At 55.0% G+C, this 21017-nt stretch overlaps 1 protein-coding gene across 1 annotated transcript in view; it reads left to right on the forward strand.

Moving 5' to 3' along the window:
* The window catches only part of VAX2 (ventral anterior homeobox 2), a 28861-nt gene extending 11196 nt beyond the window's left edge, over nt 1-17665 (forward strand). The window contains exon 4 of the mRNA XM_030947856.1: nt 17036-17665. Coding sequence (XP_030803716.1) covers nt 17036-17575 — 540 coding nt within the window. The 3' untranslated portion in view covers nt 17576-17665. The remainder of the gene's footprint in view (nt 1-17035) is intronic.
* The last annotated feature ends 3352 nt before the right edge of the window (nt 17666-21017 follow it).

A 21017-nucleotide genomic window follows, 5' to 3' on the forward strand; every position in this document is an offset into this window, starting at 1 on the left:
TCCTTCCCAAATCCCCCTTCCCAAATCCCACTTCCCAAAATCCTTCTTCCCAAATCTCCCTTCCCCAATCCCACTTTCCACGTCCCCCTTCCCAGATCTCGTTTCCCAAATCCCCCTTCCCAAATCCCCTTTCCCAAATCCCAAATCTCCCTTTCCCAAATTCCGCTTTCCAAATTCCCTTTCCCAAATCCCCCTCTCCACATTCCCCTTCCCAAGATCCCACTTCCCACATGCCCCTTACCAAATCTCCCTTCTTAAATCTCCCTTCCCAAATTCCTCTTCCCAAATCCCCCTTCCCCAGTCCCACTTCCCACATCCCCCTTCCCAAATTCCTTTTCCCAAATCCCAAATCTCCCTTCCCCAATCCCCCTTTCCACATCCCCCTTCCCAGATCTCATTTCCCAAATCCCCCTTGCCAAATCCCCCTTCCCATATTCCCCTTCCCAAATCCCAAATCCCCCTTCCCAAATCCCAAATCCCCCCTTCCCAGTCTCTCTCTGCGTTTGTCCCCCGGGCGCGGAGGACGTGCCCAGCAGGGTGCCAGGGCTGGGAGGTCACAGTTTTTCCTTAGGGATGAAATTCCCATCTTTTCTCCCGAGCCCGGCTGCTGCCTCCATCCCTGGGTGAGAAAATTCCCACCCCGTGGGCCGGGCGCTGTCGCTTCTCCTCCGCTCTCCCCCTTTCCCTCCTTCATCCCTGTCTCCTTAAATTCCTCTCCCTGCTTTTCACACCATTTTTCCTTCCCCGCAGCCAATTCCCAGTTTCCAGAACCTTCCCGGCTCCCTGATTTTTTCCCTGCCGCCCAGAATTCCCGAATTCCTCCTCTTCCTCTCTCTCCAGGGATGGTTTCACACTCGGGCATCCCCCTTTCCCTCATTCCTGGTTTTTCACGGCCAGGATGTTTTTTCCTCGGGAATTCCAAGAGCTTTAAACCGACTTTTCCAAGCCTCCTTTGGGTCTGGAAGGTGCTGATCCCACCTGGATGTGACCTGGAGAGGGAAAAGTCACCGCCGGCCCCTCCTGTCCCCACCCTGCTCCTCCAAACCGGGATAAATCCAATTTTTGCAGCAATCCCAGGATTTTGGCTGCTCCTGGTGATTCATTCCCAGATCAGCTCCCAGAATTTATGGAATTTTAGCGGTGGATCCCAATCCACAGCATCTCCTGGTTCTTTATTTTTTTCTGGGAGAGGGGACAAATCCTTTCCAGCCCCTCCTCGAGCTGGATTTTAATTCCAAGACGAATTCTTGCAATTAAATCTTCAATTCCGAGGAAGCTGCTCCTGACTTTTCCCTGCGGATGTGACGGGAACCCTGAAGGAAAGGAAAGGGGCCACCGGGGTTGGGATTTTTTATTTTTTTGTGTATGCCTGTGGATGTTTGGGAAGGGAGGGGGAAGGATGATTCATCCCGGCGAGGAGGGAACGTGACGAGATGGGAAGAGACACGGTGTGATCGCAGCTGGAATGCTGCAGCATTCCCGGCAGCGGGGCTGGGATCTTGCAGAAATCCTGCTGGAAATAAGGGGGAAAAAAAGGGATTTAGGGTCTGGTTTTAATTTTCAGGCAGCTGTTTGGGAGAGTTGGAAGCAGGATGGGTTGGGGAGAGCGGGATTTGGGATTTTTTGGCTCTGAGTTGTGCTGAAGGAGTGGGGGATCGGGCTGGGAGAGAGGGATCATCCAAAAAAGATGGGAATCAGCCAGGAGTGAGGATGGATCACCCAGAAATTACGGGATCATCCAGAAATTATGGGTTCACCCAGAAATGATGGGAATCACCTGGATGTGAGGATGGGATCACCGAAAATGATGGGAATCACCCAGGAGTTAGAATGGGATCATCCAGAAATTATGAGATCATCCAGAAATCATGGGAATCAACTGGAAGTGAAGGTGGGATCACCCAGAAAAGATGGGAAGCACGCAGAAGTGAGGATGGGAATCATCCAGAAATTATGGAATCAGCCAGAAATGATGGGAATCACCCAGGAATTGAGGGTGGGGTGACTCAGAAAAGATGGGAATGACCTGGAAGTGAGGGTAGGATCATCCGAGGAAAGAAGGGATCACCCCGAGAAGATGGGGATCACCCAGGAATGATGGGAATCACCCAGAAGTGATGATGGGATCACCCAGAAATTATGGGAATCACCTGGATGTGAGGATGGGATCACCCAGAAATTACGGGAATCATCCAGAAAAGATGGGAATCAGCCAGGAGTGAGGATGGGATCATCCAGAGAGAGCAGGGATCACCCAGGAGAAATGGGAATCTCCCGGAACTGAGGGTGGGATCATCCAGAGAGAGCTGGGATTGATCGGGGAGAGGGAAAATAATTCAGGAAAGAATGGGATCGCTCAGAAAAGATGGGAATCAACCTGGAAGTGAGGATGGGATCACCAAGAAATGATGGGAATCATCCAGAAAATATGGGAATCAGTCAGGAGTGAGGATGGGTTCGCCCAGAAATGATGGGAATCACCTGGATGTGAGGATGGGATCACCAAGAAATGATGGGAATCACCCAGAAAATATGGGAATCAGCCAGGAGTGAAGATGGGATCATCCAGAAATCATGGGAAGCATCCAATAGTGAGGATGGGAATCATCCAGAAATTATGGAATCACCCAGAAATTATGGGAATCGCCCAGGAACTGAGGGTGGGATGACCAAGAAATGATGGGAATCACCAAGAAAAGATGGGAATCAGCCAGGAGTTAGGATGGGATCACCCAGAAATCATGGGAATCAACTGGAAGTGAGGGTGGGATCACCCAGAAATTATGGGAATCACACAGAAATTATGGGAATCACCCAGAAATTATGGGAATCACCCAGGAATGAGGAGAGGATTACCCAGAAAAGATGAGAATCACTTGGAAGTGAGTGTGGGATCACCCAGGGAAAGCAGGGATCACCCAGGGAAGATGGGAAGCACCCACGAATGATGGGAATCACCCAGAAGTGAGGATGGGATCACCCAGGAATGAGGATGGGATGCCCCAGAAATTATGGGAATCACCTGGAAGTGACAGTGGGATCCCTCAGGGGAGAGGAGGGTTCTTCCAGGAGAGCAGGATGGAATTTTGGAGCCAAAGTTGCTTCCACCCATCCAGGGAATTCTTCTTCCCTCCCGGGATCCATGTCCCAGCTCCACCTCCCAGTGCTTTTGCTAATTAATCCATGGATATGATTAACATTCAATGAGTTTAATTAACCTGGGAATGTTTCTATTGGGGAATATTTCCCTGGAGATGCCGAGGTGATCTCTGAGGTCCTTGGGATGAGCTGGGAAGGGGCAGGAGCATCCCAAACCGGTCCCAAATCCCCAGGGCAGCTCATATCCATGGATCCGGCTTTTTCCGGGGAAAATCTGAAGGGAAAAGCGCCCCATCCGATTGTCGTTATGGGATGGGAAATCCCAGGTGGAGGAGGCAAAAAAGGGGACAGTGGAGGGGATGGAATTCCCATAAATCCCTTGTGGGATGGGATGGGATGCGATGGGATGGGATGGGATGGATGGATGGAACGGAATTGGGATGGGAAGAATTGGGATGACTTGGGATGGGATGATGAATGGATGGATGGATGGATGGATGGATGGATGGATGGATGGATGGATGGATGGATGGATGGATGGATGGATGGATGGATGGATGATGGATGGATGGATGGATGGATGGATGGATGGATGGATGGATGGATGATGGATGGATGGGAAGGAATTGGGATGATTTGAGATGAGATGGAATTGGGATTAAATGGGGTGGGGTAAAATGAGATGGGGAGGAAACGCAATGGGATGGGATGGGATGGGATGGGATGGGATGGGATGGGATGGGATGGGATGGGATGGGATGGGATGGGATGGGATGGGATGGGATGGGATGGGATGGGATGGAACAGAATTGGGATGGAAATAATTGGGATGACTTGGGATGGGATGGGATATAATGGATGGATGGAACAGAATTGGGATGGGAAGGAATTGGGATGATTTTAGATGAGATGGAATTGGAGTGAAACGGGGTGGGATAAAATGAGATGGGGAGGAAATGCAATGGGATGGGATTGGGGTGGGATGGGATGGGATGGGATGGCATGGGATGGAATGGGATGGGATGAAGGGATTTGCTCTCAGGATCAGGAGTTCAATGCCAGGCTCAGGTTCAAGCGACCCCGGTGTTTTCCAGCCCTTCTTAGGGCCAGGACAGGGAGGTGACACTCAGCATTAGGGACAATCCCAAATTGTGCCAGGGAAGGTTTAGGTTGGGTTTTTGGGAAAATTCCTACGTGGAAAGGGTTTTCCAGCTGGGCAGGGATGGATCCCAGTTCCTGTGAGGATTACTAGCCCCGTGGATGTGGCACTCGGGGACGTGGTGGTGGCCTTGGCAGTGCTGGGAGGAGTGGCTGGATTCAGGAGTCTCCAACGGTTTTTCCAACCAAAACGATCCCATAATTCCATGATTTCTGCCTGCCTGGCTGCTGGCAAACCCATGGGATTCTCCGGGTGTCCCCATGGGTTCCATCCAGACCTTCTTGGGGACAACTCCTGGGCCACCCTACAACTCCATCACCACCCTTGGCCCCACGCCCCCCAGAGCATCCCGGGATTCCCAGCACGGAGCAAAACATCTGGGAAAGGCCGAGGAAGGCCGTGAAAGGTCTATTTATAGCCTGGCAATTAAGAGGAGGCCGTTAAAAATTAATCACCTCGGCTCGTTAACAGCTCCCCGCAGGGACAGAACGAGGGGACAAGGGCTGGGGCTGCCACAGGTTTTCCTCTCCTGGGAAAATAAAAAAAAAAGCAGGAAAGATGAGGTTGGGAAGAGCTGGGAGCCCCCAAAACCCCGTGATTCCCATTTCCCTCTGGACTGGGACTGGTTGGAAGGGACGGGATCCATGCCAGGTGATTTTGGAACTTTCCAAAGAGCAGGGTTAGGATCTTGGCAAGGAATTCCTGGCTGAGAGGATGGGAAAGGGCTGGGCTGGAATTCCCAGATTTGCTGGGGCTGCCCCTGGATCCCTGGCAGTGCCCAAGGCCAGGCTGGATCCACCTGGGATAATGGGAAGTGTCCCTGCCCTTGGAAGAAATGTTTTAAGGTCCTTCCCAACCCAAGGTTTAAGATCCTTCCCAACCCTTCCCAAACCAGTTGGGAATTCTGGGGTTCAGTGGTTCTTTCCTGAGGGGCCTCCGTCCCTCCCTCCATCCCTCTTTCCATCCCTCACTCCATCCCTTCTGCCGGAGGTTTTTCAGGATGGGATGAATTTTCCCATCCTGTTTTCCTGGAGCGCTTCCCTGACTCACTTCCAGGAGGGATCTGGGCTATTCCAGAGGATCTGGGAACGGCTGCCAAATCCTTGGGAATAGGTGCCAGCAGGGAACGTCAGCCTGAACCACCCCACATTTAACGGGGTCGGGTCACACCTGGGTGCTGAAAGCACCTGGAAAGGAGGGAGATCCCAAATCCTGTTACCCACTGGAGTTTCCCGGGATTTGGGCACCTCCAGCAGGTGTTGGATCCCATTCCCGCATCCCAGCCTGCGTCAGAGCACGTTCCTGGAGCAAGCCCAGCTCACGTGGCCCCGCTAATCCCGGCCCCTCCTGGCAGCGGGGGTGTGGGGGGGACAACAAAGCCGGGCCTAAGCGGGGACACCGCGGCGGCAGGGCCAGGCTGGCACAGCCCCCGGAGATTCCCAAATTCCGGCATCGGGATCCCAAAAACCCATCTGGGGGGATGAATTCTGGATTTTTGGGGAGTGTTCCTAAAAAGGGGAGTGGGAAATGGTGGTCTGCTGTGGGATAGAGGAGTTGGGTATTTGGGATCCCAAAATATCCTGGTGCTTCCAGGATTCTCCAAGCAAGGAGTGAAATGATTGATGGGGAAAAAAAAAATTGGAATAACTCACTGAGATTTGTATAATTAAGGATTTACAATGCCCTCCTCTCCAAAAATAAAATCCCAGGATTTCAGAATTTCTGATGGAAAGCTTTGATTCCTGATGAAGCCGAACTGGATGTTCACAGAGCAATCCCAGCATCCTCCAAGTGGATGGAATTGAAATGGTTTTCCTGAAAAAAGTGATGGGATTTGGGTTTGGTGATGGTTTTTGTGAGTTTTGGAGCTGATCCCGATGCTGGAGCTGGAATTCCCACCCACAGGTCCCATCCAGACCCGCGGGATTTCATGGAGGGTGGTGTCCCCACCCATCCCAGCACTTCCCAAAATCCTAAAAATGGGGAATTCCCCTCCAGCTTCGTGGGCATCTCCAAATTTCCCATTTCCAAAGGGCACCAGCGTGCCCGTGAGGTTCCCTGGCTGCAACATCCAGAATTCCCTAAATCCAAATACTCCCAGGCCGGGAATATCCAGAATTTTGGAGCAGGAGCCGGACACAGGCCTGGCTGCTGGCTGGAATTTTGGATCAGCGGTGGGAAAGGGGCTGTGCTGGGAATGGGCTCCCAGATGAGGGTCAGGGACAATTCCCGCCGCGCTGGTGGCTGGAAGCGCATTCCCAAGGGAGCGGCGGAGGGTTTGGAATGGTTGGCGCGGCGGGATGAGCTGGAATGGCAGCCGAGGGATGAATCCATCCACTCGGAACAGGGAGAGGCGGGAGGGTCACGGAGCCGCCATTACGGAACCCGCGGGTCCGTGCGGCGATCCTGACGGATTGCACAGCGCCGGGATCCAGGATCCGAGCCCCAGTGGGGCTGGAGAGAGGAGAACGAGGAGGGAAGAGGAGGAAAAAGGGGAAAAGGAGGAGGAAAGGGAGGAGGAGGGTGGCGCAGGATGATGGCGGAGCGCAGGCTCCGAACGAGCGTCAGCTGCCGGCGGTCAGGAGCTAATCCCGGCCAATTCCCACTCGGCAGCCAGGAATAGCGCGGGATGGAGGAGCCGGGGGCCACACGTGTGCCAGGAGCGCGTGACGGAGCCGGGGTCAGCGCCGGGGCAGGGCCGCCCAAAACAAACACCGCTAAAAACCCCAAACACGGCCCCGGCCCCGGAGCCGCACAGCGGGGTCGGGATTGTCCTGTGGGGTGGATAAACGCTGGGAGAACGCGCTCCGGTGTTTTTTGGGAATGTGAGAGTGTGCGGTGTTGGTATTCCTGGGATCTGCCCGGGCAGGGTTTGGGATCCCAGTCAGGAGCGATTCCCATCACGGCTCGGCCCCAGTGCAGCGGGAAGCAGCGAATGAGGACGGAAAACAGGAGCCGTAACGAGAGGAGGAAAATTCCGGTTCCATCCGTGCGGTGCTTTGGGATGCTGGGATGGATGGATGGATGGATGGATGGATGGATGGATGGATGGATGGATGGATGGATGGATGGATGGATGTTGGATGGATGGATGGATGGATGGATGGATGGATGGATGGATGGACAATGTATGGGGTCAGCGCCGGGGCAGGGCCGCCCAAAACAAACACCGCTAAAAACCCCAAACACGGCCCAGGTCCCGGAGCTGCACAGCGGGGTCGGGATTGTCCTGTTGGGTGGATAAACACTGGGAGAACGCGCTCCGGTGTTTTTTGGGAATGTGGGAGTGGCGGAGTGTGCGGTGTTGGTATTCCTGGGATCTGCCCGGGCAGGGTTTGGGATCCCAGTCAGGAGCGATTCCCATCACGGCTCGGCCCCAGTGCAGCGGGAAGCAGCGAATGAGGACGGAAAACAGGAGCCGTAACGAGAGGAGGAAAATTCCGGTTCCATCCGTGCGGTGCTTTGGGATGCTGGGATGGATGGATGGATGGATGGATGGATGGATGGATGGATGGATGGATGGATGGATGGACGGACGTACGGACAATGTATGGGGTCAGCGCCGGGGCAGGGCCGCCCAAAACAAACACCGCTAAAAACCCCAAACACGGCCCCGGTCCCGGAGCTGCACAGCGGGGTCGGGATTGTCCTGTGGGGTGGATAAACGCTGGGAGAACGAGCTCCAGTGTTTTTTGGGAATGTGGGAGTGCCGGAGTGTGCAGTGTTGGTATTCCTGGGATCCGCCTGGGCAGGGTTGGGGGTTTGGGATCCCAGACAGGAGCGATTCCCATCACGGCTCGGCCCCAATGCAGCAGGAAGCAGCGGATGAGGATGGAAAACGGGAGCCGTAATGAGAGGAGGAAAATTCTGGTTCCATCCGTGCGGTGCTTTGGGATGCTGGGATGGATGGATGGATGGATGGATGGATGGATGGATGGATGGATGGACGTACGGACAATGTATGGGGTCAGCGCCGGGGCAGGGCCGCTCAAAACAAACACCGCTAAAAACCCCAAACACGGCCCCGGCCCCGGAGCTGCACAGCGGGGTCGGGATTGTCCTGTGGGGTGGATAAACGCTGGGAGAACGCGCTCCGGTGTTTTTTGGGAATGTGGGAGTGCCGGAGTGTGCAGTGTTGGTATTCCCGGGATCCGCCTGGGTGGGGTTGGGAGTTTGGGATCCCAGACAGGAGCGATTCCCACCATGGCTTGGCCCCAGTGCAGCGGGAAGCAGCGGATGAGGATGGAAAACGGGAGCTGTAATGGGAGGAGGAAAATTCCGGTTCCATCCGTGCGGTGCTTTGGGATGCTGCGATGGATGGATGGATGGATGGATGGATGGATGGATGGATGGATGGATGGATGGATGGATGGATGGATGGATGGACCGGACGTACGGACAATGTATGGGGTCAGCGCCGGGGCAGGGCCGCTCAAAACAAACACCGCTAAAAACCCCAAACACGGCCCCGGTCCCGGAGCTGCACAGCGGGGTCGGGATTGTCCTGTGGGGTGGATAAACGCTGGGAGAACGCGCTCCGGTGTTTTTTGGGAATGTGGGAGTGCTGGAGTGTGCAGTGTTGGTATTCCTGGGAACTGCCTGAGCGGGGTTGGGATCCCAGACAGGAGCGATTCCCATCACGGCTCGGCCCCAGTGCAGCGGGAAGCAGCGGATGAGGATGGAAAACAGGAGCCGTAATGAGAGGAGGAAAATTCCGGTTCCATCCGTGCGGTGCTTTGGGATGCTGGGATGGATGGATGGATGGATGGATGGATGGATGGATGGATGGATGGATGGATGGACAGACTGACAGATGGATGGATGGATGGATGGATGGATGATGGATGGATGGATGATGGATGGATGGATGGATGGATGGATGATGGATGGATGGATGGATGGATGGATGGATGGATGGATGGATGGATGGATGGATGGATGGATGATGGATGGATGGATGGATGGATGATGGATGGATGGACGGATGGATGGATGGATGATGGATGATGGATGGATGGATGGATGGATTGATGATGGATGGATGATGGTTGATGGATGGATGATGGATGGATGGATGGATGGATGGATGGATGGATGGATGGATGGATGGATGGATGATGGATGGGCAGTTACTGGACTGAAAACACGCACAAATCCCCAGATCACTGAGATCGATGGAATGACGAGCTCCCACCCTTTGACTTCCCAGATAAGGAGTTTCCATTGGAATTCCCTTCTTGGGAATAATTCCCTTTGTGGCTCAGAGGCGTTTGGGGAAGGGCAGGGATGGGAACAGCAGCCCCACTTTTCCAGAGAAGAAATCCTGGGATTCAGCGCTATCCGAGATGACGGCACGGGATTCCCGGGATCCAACCCCTCATGGGCTCCACTGGGATCTGACCCCTCGTGGGCTCCATCCCAGGGATTCCAGGGATCCAACCCCTCATGGGCTCCATCCCAGGGATTCCAGGGATCCAACCCCTCGTGGGCTCCATCCCGGGGATTCCAGGTATCCAACCCCTCATGGGCTCCATCCCAGGGATTCCAGGGATCCAACCCCTCGTGAGCTCCATCCCGGGGATTCCAGGGATCCAACCCCTCATGGGCTCCATGCCGGTGCCGATGTGGAAAACCGGGATGGAGCCAACGTCACGGGTTCCGGATGATTCCGTAGGCTCCAGATAACGCCGTGTTCCCATTTTTACACCCTGCCAGGGATCCGGGAATCGGGATTCCGGGATCAGAACTCCCCGGAGCACCGGGCTGTGGCATTCCGAGCACGGTGACATTTGGGATGACATTCCAGGTGCCAGGAGCAGGGGAGGGGATGCAGCCCTGCCTTCCTGGAGTCAGAGGGATGAATCCTTAGGGAGAGGATCCGCAGGAGGAGGAGAAATCCAGGGGGATCTCGGAGACTCACTTGGTTGTGGAATAGGGAGTGGGAAATGAAAATAAAATAAAATAAAATAAAATAAAATAAAATAAAATAAAATAAAATAAAATAAAATAAAATATAAAATATTACAAAATAAACTAGGAAATAAAATTAAAATAGTAAATATTTTGAAATAAAAAATACAATAAAATAAAATTAGAATATAACATTGTAAACCAAAAAACATAAAATAAAATGAAAAATAAAAAATAAAAAATAAAAAATAAAATATAAAAAATAAAAAATAAAAAATTAAAAAAAAAAAAAAAACAAAAAAAAAAAAAAAAAAATAACATATAAAATAAAAAATTAAATATAATATATAAGATATAAGATATAAGATATAAGATATAAAATATAAAATATAAAATATAAAATATAAAATATAAAATATAAAATATAAAATATAAAATATAAAATATAAAATATAAAATATATAATATAAAATATAAAATATAAAATATAAAATATAAAATATATCCCTGGCTCAGGATAGAAGGAATAGAATGGAATAAAAGATGGGAAAATAAAATGGAATAGAATAAAGCAAAATAAAATACAGCAGGAGAAAACAAAATAAAATTAAGCAGAAGAAAATTCTAAAAGTTTGATAGAAGACAAGAGAATGAAATAATAAAATAAAATAAAATAGAATAAAATAAAATAAAATAAAATTTTAAAAATCAATATAAAAAATTAAAACAAAATAAATTAAATATAATAAGATAATAGAATAAAATAATAAAATAATGGAATAAAATAATAAAATAAAGATGGAAAAACATCCATATCACAATATATAAACATATAGTCTAAAATACAATACAATACATCATATAAAATATATATTACATTATAATTACGTTAAATACATTATATACTATATATGTCCATATGTATTATATTAATAAGCTATATTTTATAAGTGTATATTAATAATAGCTATTACTATAGTTATAAATTAATATTAAATATCTCATCTAGAGAATATTTAATACGCAACAGAAAATCAAAACAATAAAAATATAAAGATGTCATTCAATATAATATAGAAAACATAAAGATGTAATTAAATATAATAGAAAACAATAATTACAGATTTATATACAATAAAATAATATGTATGTCAATAATATATATGTATTTATATATATATAATTGTATATGTATTTAATTTCCCATTATTATTTTCTTTCCCAAATATTAAATTATTTTATTTAAATTTTATTTAATATAAATAATATAATATTTATATATAATATTTTACACTATTTCATAGCTCCCCACATCCACTTTCCCAGCCTTTTGGGGGCCTCCTTGCCACGATTCCTTTTTTCCCATATTCCCATTTCCTTGGTGGATTGGGGAGCTGGGAATGTTCCCCTGGAGAAGGGAAAATTCCAGGGAATCCTCAGAGTGCCTGGAGGGGCTCCAGGAGAGCTGGAGAGGGACTGGGGACAAGGCCTGCAGGGACAGGAGCCAGGGAATGGCTCCCACTGGGAAAGGGGAGATTGGGCTGGCATCTTGGCAAGGAATTCCTGGCTGGGCTGGAATTCCCAGATTTGCTGGGGCTGCCCCTGGATCCCGGCAGTGCCCAAGGCCAGGCTGGACACTGGGGCTTGAATCCACCTGGGATAGTGGGATTTTGGAGCAGCTCCTGGTTTGGGGTTCAGGAATGGGGTTGGAGTTCCAAACCTGATCCATGGTCTCATCGTGCCCATCCTCAAGGATTAAATCGCGCTGAGGGATTTTCCCGAATTCCTGCTCCGCCTGAATGGCTGGATGGGAATATTTGGAGAGAAAAGTTCTGGGAATGTCCATCCTGTATGGGTTCACACTGGATCTTCATTAAGATGGCACTAATTAGGTTTTGGGGCTGCCTGGGTCCTCCTTGGCCCCATCACTGAGGGTTTGGGATCTGCAATTCCCAGGATTCGGCTGCTCCAGGGGTTGGGACAATTCTGTGTCAGGTCACTGTGTCTGGGGACGTGGGACTGTGCCCAAACCCATCCCAGTGGTCAGCGTGGAGTGACCAGTGGGGTCAGTGACACAGTGACACAGCTCTGGTGTCACTGGCATGGGTGACACCAACCATGGGGACCCAGCTATGCTCCCAAAGCCATCCCAGTGGTCAGCGTGGAGTGACCAATGGGGTCACTGGGATGGGGACACCAGCCCTGGGGTCAGTGGGACAGGGACACCACTCTGGGGTCAGTGGCATGGGGACACCAACCCTGGGGTCAGTGGGATGGGGACACCAGGCCTGGGGTCAGGTGTTATTCCCAAAACCATCCCAGTGGTCAGCACAGAGTGACCAGTGGGTCAGTGTCATGGTGACACAGCTCTGGGGTCAGTGACATGGGGACACCAGCCCTGGGGAACCAGCTGTGCTCCCAAACCCATCCCAATGGTCAGCAAGGAGTGACCAATGGGGTCAGTGACGTGGGGACACCAGCCCTGGGGTCAGTGGGACAGGGACACCACTCTGGGGTCAGTGGGATGGGGACACCACTCTGGGGTCAGTGGGATGGGGACACCAACCCTGGGGACCCAGCTCTGTTCCCAAAACCATCCCAGTGGTCATCACGAAGTGACCAGTGGGGTCAGTGGCATGGTGACACAGCTCTGGGGTCAGCGGCATGGGGACACCAGCCCTGGGGTCAGTGGGATGGGGACACCGCTCTGGGGTCCGTGACATGGGTGACACCAGCCCTGGGGTCAGTGACATGGGGACACCAGCCCTGGGGTCAGCGACATGGGGACACAGCTCTGGGGTCCGTGACATGGGTGACACCATCCCTGGGGACCCGGCTGTGCCCGGTGGCAGCGAGTGCCTCGATGTCCCCGTGCGGGTGCCGCGGATGTCCCCGAGGGGAGTGGCGGGCCGGCAGTGCCCGGCGGTGGCGGGAGGCGATGTCCCCGCGGTGTCGCTGTCCCCGCGGTGTCCCCCGGTTCCCGCTCCGCCCTGGGGCTCCTTTGTGCGGTGTCACCGCGGGCCCGGCGCGTCCCCAAGGAGCCGCCGGTGACACCGGGACGAGCGCGGCTCGGGGTCCCTCCCGCTCGGCCCCGCCGCGCTCTAACCCGAGTGTCTTCCCACCCGTGTCCTTCCCTCACCCCCGTGTCCGTCTGTCCGTCCCTCCCGCCTCTCTCTGTCTCTCTCTCTGCCTCTCCTGCCCCTCTGCTCTGCCAGGGAGGGAGGGAAGGAGGGAGGGGGAGTTTAGGGGGGTCTGCGGTGGGCAGGGCGGGTTTGGGGCGCGGGGATCCCGCGGGGCTCAGCCTGGGTTCCCCCCTGACCTCGGCCAGGGGTGCGGGTGTCCCCGGCTGGGTCTGTCCCCAGCAATCCAGGGCCACCAGAAGCCACCTTGTCCCCTCACGTGTCACCCTGCGCCCCGGCCGTGGGAGAGCTCGCAGTCGGGGACGGGAATTTGGGGTTGAGGAGGATGCAGCCTGTCCCTGTCAGCATTCCCGGGAAAAGCAGCGCAGGGAGAGCCGAGCACGGCGCGGGAGGGGGGTCGGACACGAGCTCTGGGCTCCTTCCCCAGGCTCCTGTCCCCAAGGTCCCGTCCCAGGGCTCCTGTCCCCAGAGTCCCATCCCTGGGATCCCATTCCTGGGGCCCCGTCCCATTCCTGGGATCCCATTCCTGGGGTCCCATCCCTGGGCTCCTGTCCCCAGAGTCCCATCCCTGGGATCCCATTCCTGGGGTCCCATCCCTGAGCTCCTGTCCCCAAAGTCCCATCCCTGGGATCCCATTCCTGGGGTGCCATCTATGGGTTCCCAACCCTGCGCTCCTGTCCCCAGAGTCCCATCCCTGGGATCCCATTCCTGGGGTCCCATCCCTGGGTTCCTGCCCTGGGGTCTCATCCCTGGGATCCCATTCCTGGGGTCCCGTCCTTGGGCTCCTGTCCCCAGTGCCATCCCTGGGATCCCATTCCTGGGGTCCCATCCCTGAGCTCCTGTCCCCAAAGTCCCATCCCTGGGATCCCATTCCTGGGGTGCCCATTTCCCCCCCTGCGCTCCTGTCCCCAGAGTCCCATCCCTGGGATCCCATTCCTGGGGTCCCAACCCTGCGATCCCACCTGCCCTTTGTCCCAAGTCGGTGGGGTCCCAACCCTGCGCTCCTGTCCCCAGAGTCCCATCCCTGGGATCCCATTCCTGGGGTCCCAACCCTGCGCTCCTGTCCCCAGAGTCCCATCCCTGGGATCCCATTCCTGGGGTCCCATCCCTGAGCTCCTGTCCCCAAAGTCCCATCCCTGGGATCCCATTCCTGGGGTCCCATCCCTGAGCTCCTGTCCCCAAAGTCCCATCCCTGGGATCCCATTCCTGAGGTCCCATCCCTGGGATCCCATTCCTGGGGTCCCATCCCTGGGATCCCATTCCAAGGACAGGACCCTGGGCTCCTTGGGGTGCCATTCCTGGGGTTCCATGCCTGAAATCCCGTCCCTGGGATTCTGTCCCAAGTCCCATCCCTGGGGACCCATCCCCAGGCTCCCATCCCTGGAATCCTATTCCTGGGCTCCTGTCCCGAGTCCCAACCCTGATGTCCCATTCCTGGGGTGCCATCTGTGGGTTCCCAACCCTGTGCTCCTGTCCCCCAAGGTCCCGTCCCTGGGATCCCATTCCTGGGGTCCCATCCCTGTGCTCCTGTCCCCAAAGGTGCTATCCCTGGGATCCCATTCCTGGGGTCCCATCCCTGGGCTCCTGTCCCAAATGCCATCCCTGGGATCCCATTCCTGGGGTCCCAACCCTGATGTCCCATTCCTGGGGTGCCATCTATGGGTTCCCAACCCTGGGCTCCTGTCCCCAGCTCCATTCCAGGGGTCCCATTCCAGGAACAGGAGCCTGGGGTCCCTGGGGTCCCATCCCTGGGGTCCCATCCCTGAGATCCTGTCCCGAGTCCCATCCCTGGGATCCCATTCCTGGGGTGCCATCTATGGGTTCCCAACCCTGCGCTCCTGTCTCCAGCTCCATTCCAGGGGTCCCATTCCAGGGACAGGAGCCTGGGATCCCATTCCTGGGGTCCTGTCCCTGAAATCCCAACCCTGGGCTCCTGTTCCAAGTCCCATCTGTGGGATCCCATTCCTGGAATCCCAATCCTGGGGTCCCATCCCCAGGCTCCCAATCCTGGGCTCCTGTTCCAATTCCCATCCCTTGGATCCCCTTCCTGAGGTCTCATTCCAGGGACAAAAGCCTGGGATCCCATCCATGGGGTCTTGTCCCTGGAATCCCAACCCTGGGCTCCTGTTCTGAGTCCCATCCCTGGGATTCCATTCCTGGGGTCCCATTTCTAGGGTGCCATCCATGGGGACCCATCCCAAGGCTCCCAACCCTGGGATCCCATCCCTGAGGTTCCATTCTTGGGGTTCCATCCCTGAGATCCCAACCCTGGGTTTCTGCCCCATGTCCCATCCCTGGGGTCCCATTCCTGGGGTCCCATCCCGGGGGTCCCATTCCCGGGGTCCCGTTCCAGAAGTCACATCCATGGGGACCCATCTCCAGGCTCCCAAACCCTGGGATCCCATTCCTGAGGTCCCATCCTTGGGGTTCCATCCCTGCGATCCCAACCCTGGGTTCCTGCCCCAAGTCCCATTCCTGGGGTCCCATTCCTGGGGTCCCATCTGTGGGGTCCCATTCCTGGGGTCCCATTCCCGGGGTCCCGTTCCAGAAGTCACATCCATGGGGACCCATCTCCAGGCTCCCAAACCTGGGAGCCCATTCTTTGGGTCCCATCCATGGGTTCCCATCCTTGGGCTTCTGTCCCGACTTCCATCCCTGGGATCCCATTCCTGGGGTGCCATCCCTGCGATCCCAGCCCTGGGCTCCTGTCCCAAGTCCCATTCCTGGGGTGCCATTCCTGAGGTTCCTGTCCCGAGTCCCATCCCTGGGATCCCATTCCTGAGGTTCCATCCTTGGGGTTCCATCCCTGGGATCCCATTCCTGGGCTCCTGTCCCAAGTCCCATTCCTGAGGTTCCATCCTTGGGGTTCCATCTCTGCGATCCCAACCCTGGGCTCCTGTCCCAAGTCCCATTCCTGGGGTCCCATTCCTGGGATCTCATTCTGATCCATGGGGACCCATCCTGGGTTCCTGTCCCGAGTCTCATCCCTGGGATCCCATTCCTGCAGTTCCATCCTTGGTGTTCCATCCCTGGGATCCCATTCCTGGGCTCCTGTCTCAAATCCCATTCCTGAGGTCCCATCCTTGAGGCTCCATCTCTGCAATCCCAACCCTGGGTTCCTGTCCCGAGTCCCATTCCTGGGGTCCCATACCTGGGGTCCCAATCTGATCCATGGGGACCCATCCCAAGGCTCCCAACCCTGGGATCCCATTCCTGAGATTCCATCCTTGGGGGTCCATCCCTGCGATCCCAACCCTGGGATCCTGTCCCAAGTCCCATTCCTGGGATCCCATCCTTGGGGTTCCATTCCTGGGATCCCATTCCTGGGCTCCTGTCCCAAATCCCATTCCTGGGGTCCCATCCCTGGGATCCCATTCCTGAGGTCCCATCCTTGGGGTTCCATCCCTGCGATCCCAACCCTGGGTTCCTGCCCCAAGTCCCATTCCTGGGGTGCCATTCCCGGGCTCCAGTCCCGATTCCCATCCCGGTGCTCTCATTCCCGGGGTGCTCCCCCGCCTCAGGCTCGGGCCCCGCAGGAATTCTCCCTTTCCCCGGGCGGGCGGATCTCGCTTGGCCGTTTATTCTAATCCATCTCTCTCTCTCTCTCTCTCTCTATCTCTCTCGCTCTCTCCTGGCTCTCGCCTCTCTCTCCCCGGCCCCCCCCGCGCTCTCTTTCCGTCCGTGCCCTCCCGTCCCCGCCTTCCCCACCCCAAACCGCCCTCCCCAGGTCAAGGTGTGGTTCCAGAACCGCCGCACGAAGCAGAAGAAGGACCAGAGCAGGGACTCTGAGAAACGCTCCTCCAGCACCTCCGAGTCCTTCGCCACCTGCAACATCCTGCGGCTGCTGGAGCAGGGCCGCCTCCTGTCCGTGCCGGCCCCGCCGAGCCTCCTGTCCCCCCCTGCCAACCCCGTCGCTGTCGCCAGCCCCGCGGCCAGCCTGGCCCCGCCTGTCCCCGCGTCCCCTCCGGGGCTGGCTGGCGGCGGCAGCAGCAGCAGCAGCCCCCCGGCCCCGCCGCCTTTCGGCCTGCACGTCCCGTCCCTCGCCGCTTCCTCCTCCTCTTCCTCCTCCTCCTCCTCATCCTCCTCATCCTCGTTGTCGTCGTCGTCGCCGCGGCTGCCGGGGAGGCCGCTGTGTTTCGGGGCGCCGCTGCTGGGCGGCCTGCACGACCTGCCCGCTCCGTACCCGCCCGCGGCGTCCGCGTTCGAGCCTTACACGCGGCTGGAGAGAAAGGACAGTTCTATACCCAGCAAGAAGCCGAGCCCTTAAAAAAAAACCCAAAAAAAAACCCCAAAACAAACTAAAAAATAACAGTGTCAAAAAGTGTCACCTCCCCCGCCACTCCAAGCCCAGATTGTCCCCCCCCCCGCCCCAACTGGGAATTCCCGCTGGGAATGCCCCCCCCGGGAATGGCAGCTCCTCCCCGGGCCGGTGGAGGCGCGGATGTCACCAGGGTTGAGTTGGTGGCACTCCGAGGTGTCGCTGTCACCAAAGCCCCGCTCCAGGTAGCGGCGGGAGGGGACAGGGATGGCGCTGGCCCGGGTGTCTCCTCCGGGGGGGACAGAAGGGACAGCGGAGAAGGGCCGTGCCTCAGTTTCCCCGCCTGCGCCGGGCTGAGGTCCCCGCGGTGGGACCCGGGGGGTGGGGTGAGGGTTTGTCCTCTGATGTCCTGGGTGATGTCCCCAATTGTCACCGTGCTGGGACAAGCGGCTGCCGCCACCCCTGGGACACGCGCGGAGCCCACACAGCGCCCTGTCCCTTTTTGGGACTGTCCCCACAGGGATCCCCCCTCCCCGAGGGGCTGTGGGTCCCTGTCCCGCCCCGCTGGGTGACAGCTGGGGACAGCGGTGACAGTGCCACCTGCCGCTCTGCGGCGGGGCGGGTCCGGCAGCGCCCCCAGACCCACCCTGGGGTGGCACCGCAGTGACCCCCGTGGTGACACTGTCACCTGCCACCCCCTGTCACCTGCCACAGCCAGGGTCCCTTCCCGGCTCCCAGGGGGTGACAGTGGCTTCCGGCGGGGCCACTCGGGCTGAGGGCGGGCTTGGGGACCAGGGGGACTTTGCATGAGGTGGCCCTTGGGGACAGGAGCAGCTGCTGGGGGAATGTGAGTGTCACCTTGGCGGGACACCCTGGGGTGGCATCGCCTTGTGCAGGTGTCCTGGGGTGTCACCACCCTGCCAGGACACCCTGGGGTGGCATCACTTTGTCATCCTGTGGTGGCATTGCCTTGTCAGGACACCCTGGGGTGGCATCACCGGGTACCCCACGGTGTCACCGCCCTGCCAGGACACCCTGGGGTGGCATCACCGGGTACCCCGCGGTGTCACCATCATGTCGGGACACCCTGGGGTGGCATCACCAGGCACCCTGCGGTGTCACCACCCTGCCAGGACACCCTGGGGTGGCATCACCGGGTACCCCGCGGCTCACCTGTGACAGGACCAGGGGGACACCCCGAGCCCCCTCCCCACACCCAGGCCCTGCCCTGGGGGCTCCCCCCACACCCCCAAACCCGCTGCTGTTGATGAATTAATCAATTCATTAATTAATAATGATCATTAACACTGAGCATCCCCCCCCGCCCCACCCACCCCCGGGCTGCTGCTCCCCCGGGGCCCCGAATTCCCAGGATTTTGCAGGGAAATATTTAAAATAAAAGATTTTATGAGAAACTTTGGGTCATTTTTTTTTTAATTTCCCCCCTTTTTTAGGGAATTGTTGTTTATTGCTCCGCTCCCTTTGGAGCGTTTTAAGGGGACGGCTCGGGCGGGGAAACTGAGGCAGGGACAGGTGACAAGTGACAATCCCGCTGTCCCGCTCCGTCCTCTAATTCTGGCACAATTCTCCTGGAATTGCTCCAACGATATTTGGGATTCTTCCCCCCGCTCATCCCCTAATCCTTTAATTTATGTCGATCCCGCCTCTTCCCGATCCAGGCGCAGCCAGGACAGGGACGTGGCCGTGTCCCCACCCCTGGAATTCTGTCCCCAACCCCACCCGGGCCTCGCTTGCATTTTGCTTTTCCCTTTTCCCAGCCCCGCTCCGGGAGGGATTTAGGGATTTTCCAGCCCGGAAAATTCCCGGGAGGAATCGGGTGGAGAAGGGAACCCCCCAGACCCCTCAAGCTCCGCGGCCGGAAGGGATTTGGGCACATTTCGGGCCAAACAAAGCCCGGGTTGGATTTGGGAATGTGGGTTCGGGAATATCCTCGGGGTTTTCCAGCCTGCTCTGGTTCCGCGGGAATCCCGCCGCTGCTCCTTTTGCCCGTTTGACCCCCAAAAATCCCAAATCCCATCCAAAGCTTTTCCGAAGCTCCTTTCCCCAAAGCGAGGCTGTCGCGGGGGTCGGGGACAGCTTGGGGACACCCCCAGTTTGTCCCACTCGGTGCCAGAGACTTCTCCAGACTGGGATGACTGGAAAAACAACAACTGGATGTCAAATTTTAAGGAAAAATGTGGGGTTTTTTAAATGGTTTCTAATGTTAATAAAAGTCATGTCCTGCCTCCTTCCGCCTCCTCCTCATCCTCTCGTGCTCCGGGTGCCATTGTCCCTGTGGGTGACATCGCAGGGTGACATTTCTAAGGCCACCACTGCCCTCTCTGCTGTGTCCTCAGAGCCCCCAGGAGCCGTGCACCCCTTGTTCCCTATCCTTATTCCTTACCCCAACCCTTATCCCTATTCGCTTTCCCTCGTCCTTTATCCCTGCCCCTATCCTCATCCCTTATCTCTATCCCTACCCCTACTCCTTAACCCTATTCTTATTCCTTACCCCTATCCCAACCCCTTACCGCTATCCCTTTTCCCATTTCAATCCCTTATCCCCCTTATCATATTCCCTATCTCATGTCCCTTTTCCCTGCCCTGTATCCTTATTCCTCCCCCTATCCTTTATCCCTACACCCTGTTGCTATCCCGCTGTCCCTACCCTTATCCCTATCTTTATTCTGTTTCCCTGTCCCTATCCCTATCGCTATCCCAATCCCTTATCCCTACTCTTATTCCTTATCTCTATTCCCTACCCCATTCCTTATCACTATCTTTATTCCTTATCCCCATCCCTTATCCCTACCCTATTCCCATCCCTATCCCTCCCCTCTAATTGCCTGCATCCCTATCCCTTTTCCATCCCTTGCACCTTGTCCCTACTCCTTATTTTACCCCTATCCCTTATCCCTATCCTTATTTTTTATCCAAACCCCTTATCTCTGTTCATTTCCCTATCCCTATCCTTATTCCGTATCTCTATCCCTAGCCCATCCCTTATCTCTATCCTTATCCCTATCCGTATTCCCATCCCTACCCATTACCACTACCACTTTCCTTATCCCGTACCCCTTATCCCTGTCCTTTATCCCTATTCCTCTCGCATTCCTCATCCCCCTCCCTATCCTTATCCCACTCCTTATCCCTCTTCCTATCTCTGCTCCTTATTTCCCTGTCCCTGTCCTGATCCCTTATCTCATATCCCCTTATCCCATTCCCACCCCTGTCCCATTCCCTTTCCCTCTCCCTGCGCCTTTCCTTTTCCCTCTCCCTATTCCGATCCCTACCCCTTATCCCTATCACTTTCCTTAGCTCACACCCGTAATCCCTGTCCTTTATCCCCATCCCTTATCTCATTCCCCATCCCCATCCCCATCCCCATCCCTATCCCTGTCCCTATCCCTGTCCTATCCCTATCCCTATCCCTATCCCTATCCCTATCCCT

Source organism: Camarhynchus parvulus, chromosome 4 (genome assembly GCF_901933205.1).
Source record: "Camarhynchus parvulus chromosome 4, STF_HiC, whole genome shotgun sequence".
In the NCBI taxonomy this organism is placed as follows: Eukaryota; Metazoa; Chordata; class Aves; order Passeriformes; family Thraupidae; genus Camarhynchus; species Camarhynchus parvulus.